Source organism: Phyllobates terribilis, unplaced genomic scaffold, assembly GCF_046119375.1.
Source record: "Phyllobates terribilis strain yellow unplaced genomic scaffold, ASM4611937v1 Scaffold_7__3_contigs__length_470593459, whole genome shotgun sequence".
Lineage (NCBI taxonomy): Eukaryota > Metazoa > Chordata > Amphibia > Anura > Dendrobatidae > Phyllobates > Phyllobates terribilis.
Genome location: NW_027362767.1, coordinates 356981326 through 356994623, shown reverse-complemented (window position 1 = coordinate 356994623; position 13298 = coordinate 356981326). Strand labels below are relative to the sequence as shown.

Sequence of the window (13298 nt, the reverse complement as noted above, 5' to 3'; positions counted from 1 at the left end):
GTCAATAAAATGACAAATGAATGACAAATCTAAATACTCTATAAAAACACAAATAAGTGAAGATTTAGAATGTAAAGCCATTTTCCCTTAGTCCCATCAGCGGCACAAAATATGGGGAATTTCTACGCCCTGTGAGTTGATAGGACAGGTGGAATTTTTAGTTGACCCCTGAACACTATAGAACTCAAACCCTTTGTGTATTTTACATTTTTTTTAATAGACTGACAAAGAATATTATGGGGAGGGAGCCTTGTTCTGCTGACGGCACTAAAATCTTGCTACATAAGGGGATATAGTAAGAAAATTCCTTAGGAGCAGAACTAATGCACAGATTTGAAAATTGACTGCCAAAGGCAATCGCTTCAGTAAATCTTCACACAGTCGTACATTGCAAAGAAAAGAGAATATGTTATTCAGTCTGCTCAAAACGTGGACCATTGGGTGGAACAAACTCAAAGGGACAGATTTCGTGGCACTTGTGTAGTGTTCAGTTGCAAATTAAAGGGGCTTTCCAGCTGATAGGCTGCAGTGTTCAAGTAGCATAACCAATGTCACGAGATGGCTGTGGGACTCAGCAGTTGCTGCGGAGGAATGGTGCCGGTCCAGAAGGGACTTTGAAAAAGGGTAGTCCAGTAGGGGAGAATCCCTTCAAGATTTCCCCCTGTATTATTGACTCTTAGAATCGAGAAATTCCCCATATGTTGTGCTGCTGTAATAGAAATGTTAATTACCAATGGGGCAACACTTTTCTCCATTTTGCAGCTATCACAAAGGAAAATCTACAACTAGTTCATGTTACCATTAATAAATAAAGATTTTTACCATAAATACCAGGTAAAGATCCCAGCATATAGGTCGAACTTAGAATGTGACTAATTCTATAAAGCAGTGTCTGTCACCTGTCAACTTTCCTATTTAAAAAAAAAGATAAAATAAAAAATATATGTCTGTCTATCTATCTAATCCAAAAAAGTATGGAGGCAGCACAAAAGTGAAGTGGAAACAATCTATTTAAATTTTAGTAGCCCATGTGGCAACGTTTCGGTCCTCTACAAAGGACCTTTCTCAAGCCTTTGCACAAGACCGAAACGTCGCCAATACTTTTGTCCGGCCCATTTTTGGAGTTTTGTGTGAAATGATCAATGATTTGATTTTTGCTTCATTCTCTTTTGTGTTTTTTCCTTGCAAGCAAATTAAATGAAGATAATAATACCAAAGAATTTGTGATTGCAATCATTTTCAGGAAGAAACTGAGTATTATCTGACAGAATTGCAGGGGTGCCAATACTTTTGGCCACAACTGTATCTATCTATCTATCTATTATCTATCTATCTATCTATCTATCTATCTATCTATCTATCTATCTATCTATCTAGATAATGGACAGATAGATAATGGACAGATAGATATGGATGGATAGAGAGTTAGATAAATAGATAAAGAGAGTTAGATAAAGTTTCTGTACTACATGATATATTTACTGTAATAAGACTCTACAGGATGCCATAGTGGGGTCTACTAGGTTGTTCTATACCCCTTTTTTTGCAATATGCTGACATATCCCATTCAGATGATACTCTCCTCCTGGCAAATGTTGTAGGAAAACACTAAACGAATGTCACAAATGTCATATAAACACAAATACAGGACATTAGGGCTGAGATTCATTAGTATACAATACAACATATTTATTGATTTGTGTACTACAAACTTGCAATTTTCCTCTACCCATATGATTTCTTTCTAGTTACTTTCTACATGGTTCAAATAACATTCACAAACTCAAGCATGGATGTGATTGATGAAGATATTGCTTCTGGCTTTATACGAAGTGTGGTAAGCAAAAACAATTAAGATAAATACTGTGTTTCTGTAGAGCCAATATGCAATCTGGAATTATTTCCATATAAACATCAATCCCGACCCCTGAATATATTCAGCTCCCCTTTGTCACTTTAACATTGTAAGCACAGTGTCCTCTAACAATGCCTAAGTTTCTCCATGATATTGCAAGTGACAGTGCTCTCCTAATGTGCCCACAAAAATCTAATTCATAGCGCCCTTGTTTGCCAAATAAAATCCAGCCCTCAGTGCCCCTAGTTCATTGCCATTCATAGTACTGGTGTAATATAATGCACTCACCTCTTCCACCTTCATAGGGTGCTGTACTTGCCCACTATATATATATATATATACATATATATATATATACACAGCAGGAGAGATAAGTATTGAACACGTCACCAATTTTCTATGTAAATATATTTCTGAAGGTGCTATTGACATGAAATTCTCACCAGATGTTGGTAACAACCCATCCAATCCACACAGGCAGAGAAATCAAACCATAGATGTCCATAAATTAAGTTATGTGTAATAATGAGAAATGACACAGGAAGAAAGTATTGAACACGCTTACTGAAATATAATTATTACTTTATACAAAAGCTTTTGTTGATGATGAAGCTTCAAGATGCCTCCTGTATGGAGAAACTAGTCGCATGCATTGCTCTCGTGTGATTTTGGCCCATTCTTCCACACAAATACTCTTCAAATCCTGAAGCTCCTTCTATGAACTCTGAGCTTAGTTCCTTTCATACATTTTCTATTGGATTCAGGTCATGTGATTGGCTGGGCCATTCTACCAGCTTTATTTTCCTTCCCTGAATGCAGGTCTTTTGGTAGCTCTCCACAGGTGGTTCTTGGCTCTTAGACAACTCTTCTGATAATTCTTTTCATTCCTCTGAAATTTTGTGGGGAACACCTGGTCGTGGACGGTTTATGGTGAAATGATGTCCATTCCACTTACTGATTATGGCCCCAGCCGTGCTCACTGGAATCTTCAGTAGTTTACAAATTCTTATGCAACCAAAGCCATTAGTATGCTTTGCAACAACAAGGTTGCAAAGGCCTTGAGTCAGTTCACTGGTTTTACCCATCATGAGATATTTCTTGTGTGTCACCTTGGTAATTAGACACCTTTTTATAGGCCATCAGTTGAATCAGCTGATATTATTTTTCACTAAGTGGCAGGATTGCTTTCTAATCACTGATAGATGTCAGCTGGTGTCATGACTTTCCATGGCTTTTTGCACCTCTCTTTCTTCACGTGTTCAATACTTTTTCCGTCTGTCATTTCTTATTGTTACACATGACTTAATTTATGGACATCTATGTATATATAATTAGTTGTTTTATTCTTTTTTCTTAGCAAAAAATTGGGACTACATATAAAAACAAAGCAATCGCTGTATGAGAACAGCATTGACTCTATAACCCATATATGTAATCTTTCTTTTTTAGATGGATCAACTTTTTAACAACACAGAATTTGTTGCCGTCCAAGTTACTGTATCTGATACTACGAGGTATTTAGCGTTAAATGAGCAATAACAGCTCTAACCCATCTCTCCATTCATTCTCCACCTTGATACAGTGGCCTCCTCATTAGGCGAGTCAGGGGACAATGATTTTCCACATAGGTGCTGGTACAAGAGGTGGGATGACATCTTATAGATGACGCGCCCCTGGGCCTGTGTTGCACTGCGTTGCGCACGCGGGAGCTTACCCGGAGCCGGATCTCTTGAGGGTTGTAGTCTCGTGGCGGTGATCCGGTCCGTGCCCAGGGAGTCAGACTAAGTGGCGCTGTATTAGCGGTAGATGTTGGACGACTACGCCACCCGTTGAGTACAGCTAAGGAGCTGCTGCTGCAGGGCAGACCGCTGAGGCCGGTGGTAGGATTGTGCAGCGTGATAGTATAACCCCCAACGGGAGGGGTATGGCCTCAGGGCAGCCGACGTGGATGATGGGGGTAGCAGGAACCACTCGGAGACGGTACGGTGTAGTTCAGGGTCTTTACTGGTGACAAAGATAGACCCTCCCGGAGTACTGGCTAGCGATTGGGGCCTGGTCAGTCCTTGAGCAGATGGGATCTCCCCTGGCCAGGCGGAGTTGTAGGCCTCCCAAACTAACGATACTCTTCCGGCTACCTTGCTAGAGGCGGGTATAAGTAGCCCACGTCCCTGAGTGTACCGTGTGGTGCTCACCCGTATGGCCGGTGACTCGGGGCCTTCTAGTAGCTTCCGCTCCACGACGGCGGTGCTGGTCCCACGCGTGTGACCGTGCCTTCGGGTTTCTGGGCCAGAGGACCTGCAATCCCCTGCCGGTCGGTTTCTGCTGCTGGATAGGAGTTAGTCCCCACAGCCTCAGACTCCGGGTCCGGTGATAACTACTCAGTCAGGGCGAGCTCTGCAGCTGCCAGCCCCTGACTCCTTGTAGCACTGCTCCCACAGAGCTCCTGATGTTCTTTTCCTATATCTGCTTCTCTGTCTCTACTTCTTCTCTACTCACTAACCCTGCCTCAGCCCTAGGTTTATATAGGGGAAGTTCTTCCCCTCCCAGGACTGGGCAGGAGGTGTGGCATGCATAGGATCCCTGACCAAGAGACCTCCCACCTGCTCTCAGACGTAATATCTCTATCACTGTGGCAACCAGACCCCTGGGGTGTCACATTTCCCCCTAGTGAAATTTAGTACTCCGGGACTAAACATATTTTTAGAAAAACATAACAAGGTATAAACAATAATAATACAATAAGAAAAACACATAAAGATGGTTACGGCGTGTCCGCAACCGGGTGCAGTTTTGAAGAAAACAAAGGTGTCCATTTCACCAAAACAGGGAGACGTAACCAGGTAGGGGTCTGTCCTGCCCCGAGTCCTTATCAGTCTTTTAGTCCATCCTGGGTTACGCTCCAACTAATTGTACAAGGATTCCCGGTAAATCCACCAAGGACTCCTAAAAATAACTAGAAACACATAATTATTTACAAGCAACAAGAAAAACAGGTAACCACAAATAAAACAATTTATACATTTCAAATCCTCCAACGTGCGGGTAACTGGCCTCTAGTGGCCCTAGTGGACCTACGGAGCTGACTGTCTAGCCCTGAACTACAGGGTGTAGGAGCTGTCAAGGGTAAACTGGGCAGCTGTCTACCGGCTCTTTGGCTCACTAGGGGTACGGCAGGCTCACTATAAGCAGAGGGTTGATCCTCCTGTTCTGCTTGTGTGGAGTCTTCTGCCTCCTGGACCGGCTGTTCTTCCAGCTCTACCTGTTGCTCCGTAGGTGCTTGGGATGCTGGTTGGAGGAAGGTGAGTACGGGTACCACAACTGCGCCATTGACTTGAGTCCAAGACCGAGGGAAGTCTCCGAGCACAGTACTAACCATGTCTTCCCTTTCCTCTACGGGTCGAGGGTCTTCTTGTTCCTCTTCAGGGTTCCGTAGCTGTTCGGGACACTTCTTCAGGTGATCCCGGGATACAATGGTTGTGGTTTCCCCTCCGTCTTTACTGATGGTACAGACCTTTGGGTTGTCGTGGCTTGAGGGCAGTACGATGTATGGGTCCTTCTCCCACTGGTCGTCCAACTTGTGGAGCCGCCTTTTCCTCTTCAAGACCTGCTCTCCGGGTACCAGGGGAACAGCGGGAGCATACTGGTTGTAAGTTTTCTCTTGTCTTTCCCTAGCTTGACAGAGACTTCGCTCCACGCTCTCCTGTACTTTCCGGTACTGCTGCTGCCTCTCTGCGTCCCAGTCTGCTTCTGGTGAAGTGTCATCGGGTGTCAGGACTCCCATCTCCAGGTCAACAGGTAGCTTACCAGGCCTTGCCCTCATCAGGTAAGCCGGGGTACAGTTGGTGGAACCTACCGGGATGTGGTTGTATAGGTCCACCAGATCGGGCAGCTTCTCAGGCCACAGACTGCGTTCTTCCAGGGGCAACGTTTTCAGAAGATCCATTACCACCTGGTTCATTTTCTCACAAAGTCCATTAGTTTGCGGATGATAGGGTGTCGTCCTTATCTTCCGGCAGCCATACAGATTGCAGAATTCCTGGAAGACCTCCGCTTCAAAGGCAGGTCCTTGGTCCGTCAGCACTTGGTCCGGGTACCCGTGTGGACGGCAGAAGTGCTGCTGGAAGGCTCTAGCTGCTGTTCGAGCTGTTAAGTCCTTGACGGGGACGACAACCAAGAACCGGGAGTAGTGATCCACGATGGTTAGTGCGTAAACGTAGCCACTTCTGCTTGGGGTCAGTTTTACATGATCCAAGGCTACCAGTTCCAACGGCTGCCGGGTGACGATGGACTGCAGGGGAGTCTTCTGGCTGGCACGGTCCTTCCTTCTTAGGTTGCACGGGCCACAGTCTCTGCACCACCTCTCGATGGTTCCCCTCATGCCTACCCAGTGGAACCGCTCGCGCAGCAGGAACTCCAGCTTCTTCCATCCGAAGTGTCCAGCCCCGTCGTGGTATGCCTCCATCACCATGGCTGCGTCTCTCCGTGGCACCACTACTTGCCAGATTAGTTCATGCGTCCGGGAGTTAACCATTCTGCGGCACAACTTCCCCTTGTAAAGGAACAGTCGACTCTTCTCAGCCCACAGTTGCTTGGCTTCCTCCGGAGCGTCTGGGTCAAGGCGAGCCTCTGGCCGAGTCAGCATCTCCTTCACCAGTCGGACGGCAGGGTCACTGTCTTGCGTTTCCTCCCAGTTGTAGTGAGGCAAGGGGTTAAACGTAGCGGCTTGCTTACTCCTTACCCGATGGGAATACTGGATAGTCCCATGACGGTGGAACGCGGGGAGTTCAACTTCTTCCAGTCCCTCTGGATCTTCTCCTACATCCGGTAGGTTTGGCATCCTGGACAGGGCGTCCGCGTTGGTATTGGAGCGTCCTGCCCGGTATTTGATTGTGAACTCGTAGTTGGACAGACGGGCCATCCATCTCTGCTCTAGGGCACCGAGTCTTGCCGTGTCCAGGTGTGTCAATGGGTTGTTATCCGTGTACACGGTGAACCGGGAAGAAGCGAGGTAGTGCTTAAAGCGTTCGGTGACTGCCCACACCACTGCCAGGAACTCTAGCTTAAATGAGCTGTAATTCTCAGGGTTTCTCTCGGTGGGTCGCAGTTTTCGGCTGGCGTAAGCGATTACTCGTTCTTTCCCCTGCTGGATCTGGGACTGCACGGCTCCTAGCCCGATGTTACTTGCGTCGGTGTAGAGGATAAAGGGCTGGCTGTAATCAGGGTACGCCAGGATTTCATCCCCCGTGAGGGCCATCTTCAGCTGGCGGAAGGACTCTTCTTCTAACTTCTCCCATCTGAAGGGTGGCTTCTGGTTCTTGGCCTTCCGGGACTGGCCTATCAGGAGGTCCTGCATAGGAGCTGCCTTTTTGGTGAAACCGGGGATGAATCTGCGGTAATAGCCTACCAAACCGAGGAACTGCCGCACTTCCTTTACACTGGAGGGACTTGGCCATTCCTTAATTGCGGTGATCTTATCAGGGTCGGGAGCCACTCCATCAGCGCTCACCACGTGTCCCAGGTACTGCACCTTTGGTTTCAGGAGGTGACACTTGGAGGGTTTCACCTTTAGGCCGTAGCTTGCCAGAGCTTCGAACACTTCCGCCAGGTGTTTCAGGTGGTCCTCATACGTCTTGGAATATACGATGACATCGTCCAGGTACAACAAGACCGTCTCGAAGTTTCTGTGGCCCAGACAGCACTCCATTAATCGTTGGAAGGTTCCTGGTGCGTTGCAGAGTCCGAACGGCATGCAGGTAAACTCGCTAAGTCCCATCGGGGTGGTGAATGCGGTCTTCTCCCGGTCCGCCTCTGCTACAGGAACCTGCCAGTACCCACTAGTGAGATCCAAGGTAGAGAAGAAGTTAGCAGATCTTAAAGCAGCCAAAGACTCCTCTATCCTTGGTAAGGGGTACGCATCCTTGTGTGTGATACGGTTGATTTTCCGGTAATCTACACACATCCTCACGGTGTTGTCTTTCTTTTTGACTAAGACTAGTGGAGCTGCCCAGGGGCTACAGCTATCCCTGATCACCCCAGCCTCCTTCATGTCTCTAAGCATCCCCTTGGCGTGTTGGTAGTGTGCAGGGGGTACGGGTCGATACCTCTCTTTTATGGGAGGATGGTCTCCCGTGGGGATGTGGTGTTCTACCCCCTTGACTCGCCCGAAGTCTAACGGGTGTTTACTAAACACTCTCTCGTACTCTTGAACCACCCGATAGACTCCCTGTTTCTGGTGTGAGGGAGTGGAGTCAGTACCCAAATGTAGTTGCTGACACCAGTCCTCCATTGTTTTCTTAGAGCCGTTACCTTCCTCCGGGGAAGATGGAGGCAAGGCTTCTACGGACTGTATGGAATCTTGATTGATGGTATACAATTTGGCTAGTGTGGCATACCGGGGCAGGTACACTTCCCTCTTCCCGATATTTATTATGCGAACGGGCACCCTCCCATGGCGTACATTGACCACCCCCCGTGCTGTCAAAATGGTGGGCCTACTGTCTGAGTAAACTGGTTCTACCATTGCCTGGTAATCTCTACCTCTCAGACCAATAGCTGCCCGGCACCAAATCATCATTTCACTTTTCGGGGGCATGGCAATAGGGAAAGGGTCACACATTCGCACGCTACCAATCTCACCACCGGAGAGTTCTAGCTGTTGCCGTCGCATCAGTGCCCGGATCTCTTTCTGGAGCACTCGCTGCTGGCCGGAGCTGGCGTTCTTGGCAACCTGCTGTAAAAGGAAAATCACCTCTGCAAGACAATTTTCAATTACATTAGTTCCTAGAGTTATCTTTGGGTGACTCTCGTGTTTGTCAATGTCTACAATGATCAGTCCCTGTGCTGCCAATTCGACTCTACCGATTTTAATGGTCACCTCTTTAAATCCAATCTGTGGCACGGGCTGACCATTGCTGGCGATGATACTCAAGTCGTCGTCAGGGTAGCGGGTGATATCCGAGTCATTCCAGTACTGCTTGAAGAGCACGTACGGGATGGTGGTGACCTGTGACCCGGTGTCCAGTAGGGCGCTCATAGGAATGCCATCCAGTACCACGGGTAAGACTGGACGTCCTCCCACATATTTGTCGCGCCAGTTCGATGGGCCTGGTGATCTTTTTCCTGGGGGTTGGCCCTCTACCCCAGGTTGTGCCAGTTTAAAGGACAGTACCTTGCCATATGTCCGGGTTGATTGCAGCGGCGGCAGATGGGTCGTCCGTCCTCGTTGTATCGGTCGCTGGGTCTTCCTCTGGCCGGTGGGGTCCTCCTTGGTCGACGCCACGGGATGTCCTCCGGTCCGGATGCCAGCTGGATCTTCCCTGGAGTGGAAACCTGTAAAGACTGCACAGTTCGGGTTAGCGCAGCAACGCTTTTAGCTAGCTCTTGGACCTGATGGTGCAGGTCTGGAGCCGGGTCATTGTTCAAAGCCTGCGCATCAGCTCCCACAGGCCCTGCCGACAAGGGCGCCGCCTCCTGGTGGTAAGTGGTAGTGGGGCGTCTGTGGGTCACAACGCCACCTGGTGCCGGTTCTCGAAGCACCCGGATGGCTCTGTCCTTGAACTGTGCAAATCCCAGATGAGGGTCCTGTAAGGCCATTGCCCGCAACTGGGTTCGGTGGGCATTGCAATATAAACCCTCTATAAATTGTTCAGTCAACAGCCTGTCCTCGTCTCCCACGCCGTCAGGGTCGGTCTGCTTAATGGCTCTCAGGGCCTCTTGTAGGTTCAGGGCATAGTCCCTTATACTCTCATGTGCCCGCTGTTTGCACCCGTAGAATCTAAGCTTGATCTCGGCTGAGGTGCGGGTATCAAAGGTGTCCCTCAGCCGGGTTAGTATCCCTGCGACAGTCCTCCCCCCAGGTGGCCAGGACTTTACCTCCCTTTGGGCTGCCCCGGTTAATTGGGCCACCAGGATGCTCACTTTTTGCTCCTCTGTGAGGGGGTACACCTGGAAGAGGCTATCCAGCTTTTCTCTAAAGTCATGCAGGGTATGTGACTCCCCTGAGTACTGGGGTAGCCAGGCTGCCCCCGGGATATAGGGCATGGTGAAAGGCATGACCGCAACAGCGGTGGCGCTGGCGGGGGTTGAAGCGGTGAAGCTCTCCTCCGTATCCGACATCCTTCTCCCCCCTAGTGGACCGTGGCCTACCTTGCGATGATCCTCTTCCGTAGGCCGCGGCTCCGCAGTGGATCGTCAGGGTTGAGGACCTTCCGTCGCGCTCCTGTGACGTCGGCGTCTGCTGGGCTCCTTCCAGGACCTTACGCAACGTCCGGACGTGAGGCGGGGCTTCAGTTCTCGCGCGCTTTCGGAGTCCACGCCCCTCTTCTTCCCGCGCGGCGTCCTCAAGATGGCGTCCAATGGCGGGAAAACTCCACGTGTGGCGGGAAGAAGGCTGAAGATGGCGCCGGATGGCGGGAAAACTCCACCGATGGCGGGAAGGAAGCGGAAGATGGCGCCGGATGGCGGGAATCTTCACCACAGGTAAGTTTGAACAGTCTTTTTCAGGCACGCAGTACCCGGTGGTTGCGGGCACGAGATCCTGCCGACTACGCCAAAAGTTGACGCGCCCCTGGGCCTGTGTTGCGCTGCGTTGCGCACGCGGGAGCTTACCCGGAGCCGGATCTCTTGAGGGTTGTAGTCTCGTGGCGGTGATCCGGTCCGTGCCCAGGGAGTCAGACTAAGTGGCGCTGTATTAGCGGTAGATGTTGGACGACTACGCCACCCGTTGAGTACAGCTAAGGAGCTGCTGCTGCAGGGCAGACCGCTGAGGCCGGTGGTAGGATTGTGCAGCGTGATAGTATAACCCCCAACGGGAGGGGTATGGCCTCAGGGCAGCCGACGTGGATGATGGGGGTAGCAGGAACCACTCGGAGACGGTACGGTGTAGTTCAGGGTCTTTACTGGTGACAAAGATAGACCCTCCCGGAGTACTGGCTAGCGATTGGGGCCTGGTCAGTCCTTAAGCAGATGGGATCTCCCCTGGCCAGGCGGAGTTGTAGGCCTCCCAAACTAACGATACTCTTCCGGCTACCTTGCTAGAGGCGGGTATAAGTAGCCCACGTCCCTGAGTGTACCGTGTGGTGCTCACCCGTATGGCCGGTGACTCGGGGCCTTCTAGTAGCTTCCGCTCCACGACGGCGGTGCTGGTCCCACGCGTGTGACCGTGCCTTCGGGTTTCTGGGCCAGAGGACCTGCAATCCCCTGCCGGTCGGTTTCTGCTGCTGGATAGGAGTTAGTCCCCACAGCCTCGGACTCCGGGTCCGGTGATAACTACTCAGTCAGGGCGAGCTCTGCAGCTGCCAGCCCCTGACTCCTTGTAGCACTGCTCCCACAGAGCTCCTGATGTTCTTTTCCTATATCTGCTTCTCTGTCACTACTTCTTCTCTACTCACTAACCCTGCCTCAGCCCCAGGTTTATATAGGGGAAGTTCTTCCCCTCCCAGGACTGGGCAGGAGGTGTGGCATGCATAGGATTCCTGACCAAGAGACCTCCCACCTGCTCTCAGACGTAATATCTCTATCTCTGTGGCAACCAGACCCCTGGGGTGTCACATAGACATTTATCTTGTGTTGGGAATATCTCATTAACAGTAGCATAATGTACAACGAAAAAAATTATATAGTGGTACCGTGTAAGCCAGAAAAATCTAAGTACGATAAGTACTTCTATGCCAAAAAACACCAAGGTATTCTAGGAGAGATACCTTTATTGGGTAAAAAAAATTATATTTGCAAGCTTTCGGTGTAAAGAGTTCCTTTATCAAATTAATGACTGAGACAGGAGCCTAAATATTTGGAACATCTTTTACACTCTTATCAGTAAATCATTCATAAACTTGCCTGATGAACGGGTCCCTGTGCTCCAAAAGCTTGCAAATGTTATTTTTCTGCTCAGTCAATACAGATATCATTCCTAGAATACTTTTGTCTTTTTTGGTATCAAAGTATTTACATAATATTATTCTCCCACAATTACATGCTTCAATAGATCCTTGAGCAAATTGCAAATTGAGATTCTGATTTGGCTTTTATCCTAAGTCATAAGGACTCGTTAAAGGGTTGATTGTGTCTTGTAGGATTGCTGCTTCCAATAGGTGGCGCTATAGAGTACAAGTCCTCTTTTTCTCTGAAGAGGCAATTTGCATATTAAATTTCCCAGAGGAGCATTGCTTGGTGAATAAGCCTCCTTACCTTGACAAGCCAGTGCTGGTATGTCACTCTCCACAAGGAGAAAAGTTACCCCTTAGACCTCAGTCCAGAGCCTCTCATCTAACCAAATCAGATCTCATACTTTGCCCTGATGAGGGCCAACAGCCCGAAACAACATGCCTGCAAATTGAGATTCTGATTTGGCTTTTATCCTAAGTCATATTGCACGACTCGTTAAAGGGTTGATTGTGACTGGTAGGATTGCTGCTTCCAATAGGTGGCGCTATAGAGTTCAAGTCCTCTTTTTCTCTGAAGAGGCAATTTTCACTATAGATTTTGGATATCATTGATATACCTTGCACATTATCCATGCTATCTACTTTAATCTTCATATAATATGAGAATTATGAATGACCAAATGAATAATACAAAGGTAAAGTATGATTTTTGGCTAATGATTGATTCTTCTTGGGTATTGGCTCAAATCTTTTTTGCATTCATAATATTTCATAATTTTTCATTATTCTTGAGCGATCCGATCTTTCATTATCCTATCCCTATTCTTCTAATGAATCATTATAATCTATATTTTAACTCCTGATTTACTCTTATTATCTCAATGTTTGCTGCAGTAATGAACCTGGAAATGTCCTTGCACAAAATAACAATAAAAAGGTAAAAGGCTCTAAATTCTTTTTCTATGACGATGTTCTCACCAGGATGAATTTATGATAGCAATTTACCAACTATATAAACCATCTTCTCCCTAGTGGCATGGTACTGAAGGGAAGATGGTTATCAGTGCCTGCATCAGAAGCATTAATTTATTGTATTATTATTAATATTTTTTATTATGTAGATCTTAAAGTAGACTGACTGGGAGAGAGGGGTGCAGCCGTAGGCTAGTGATAGCCCAATGGATTTCTTTTATCTGTCTTTAGGTCAGGTGGCCAGGATTCTGATATGGAAAAGCACTGACTTTTGCTGTATCTTCATGGCTAGTTAGACTAAAACCTCAAGCTCATGACCACATTACCACTCCAAATCATACAGAGCCTTAATATGGCATCTGCAGGCTTCTATGAGGCACTGTTGATCCTCTATGTGCCTTCGATTTCCTATGCAGAAGCTTTTTCTCTTGTTTTTTTTAAGAACTGGACCAAAGAAAATTGTAGCATGGTCCATTAGATGTTGTATTACAGAACAATTTGCCTATAAATAGGGATAATAGCCCTACAGATCTGTATGGTGTAAAATACCCACAGCTCTGTAAGGAGGAGCTGCAGGGACTTTGAGC

General features: G+C 47.9%; 1 protein-coding gene across 1 annotated transcript in view; it reads left to right on the top strand.

Annotated features, from left to right (window-relative positions):
- Positions 1-13298, top strand: part of ADGRG4 (adhesion G protein-coupled receptor G4) — a 167086-nt gene that overhangs the window by 60714 nt on the left and 93074 nt on the right. The window contains exons 7-8 of the mRNA XM_073641278.1: positions 1749-1837; positions 3305-3369. Coding sequence (XP_073497379.1) covers positions 1749-1837; positions 3305-3369 — 154 coding nt within the window. The remainder of the gene's footprint in view (positions 1-1748; positions 1838-3304; positions 3370-13298) is intronic.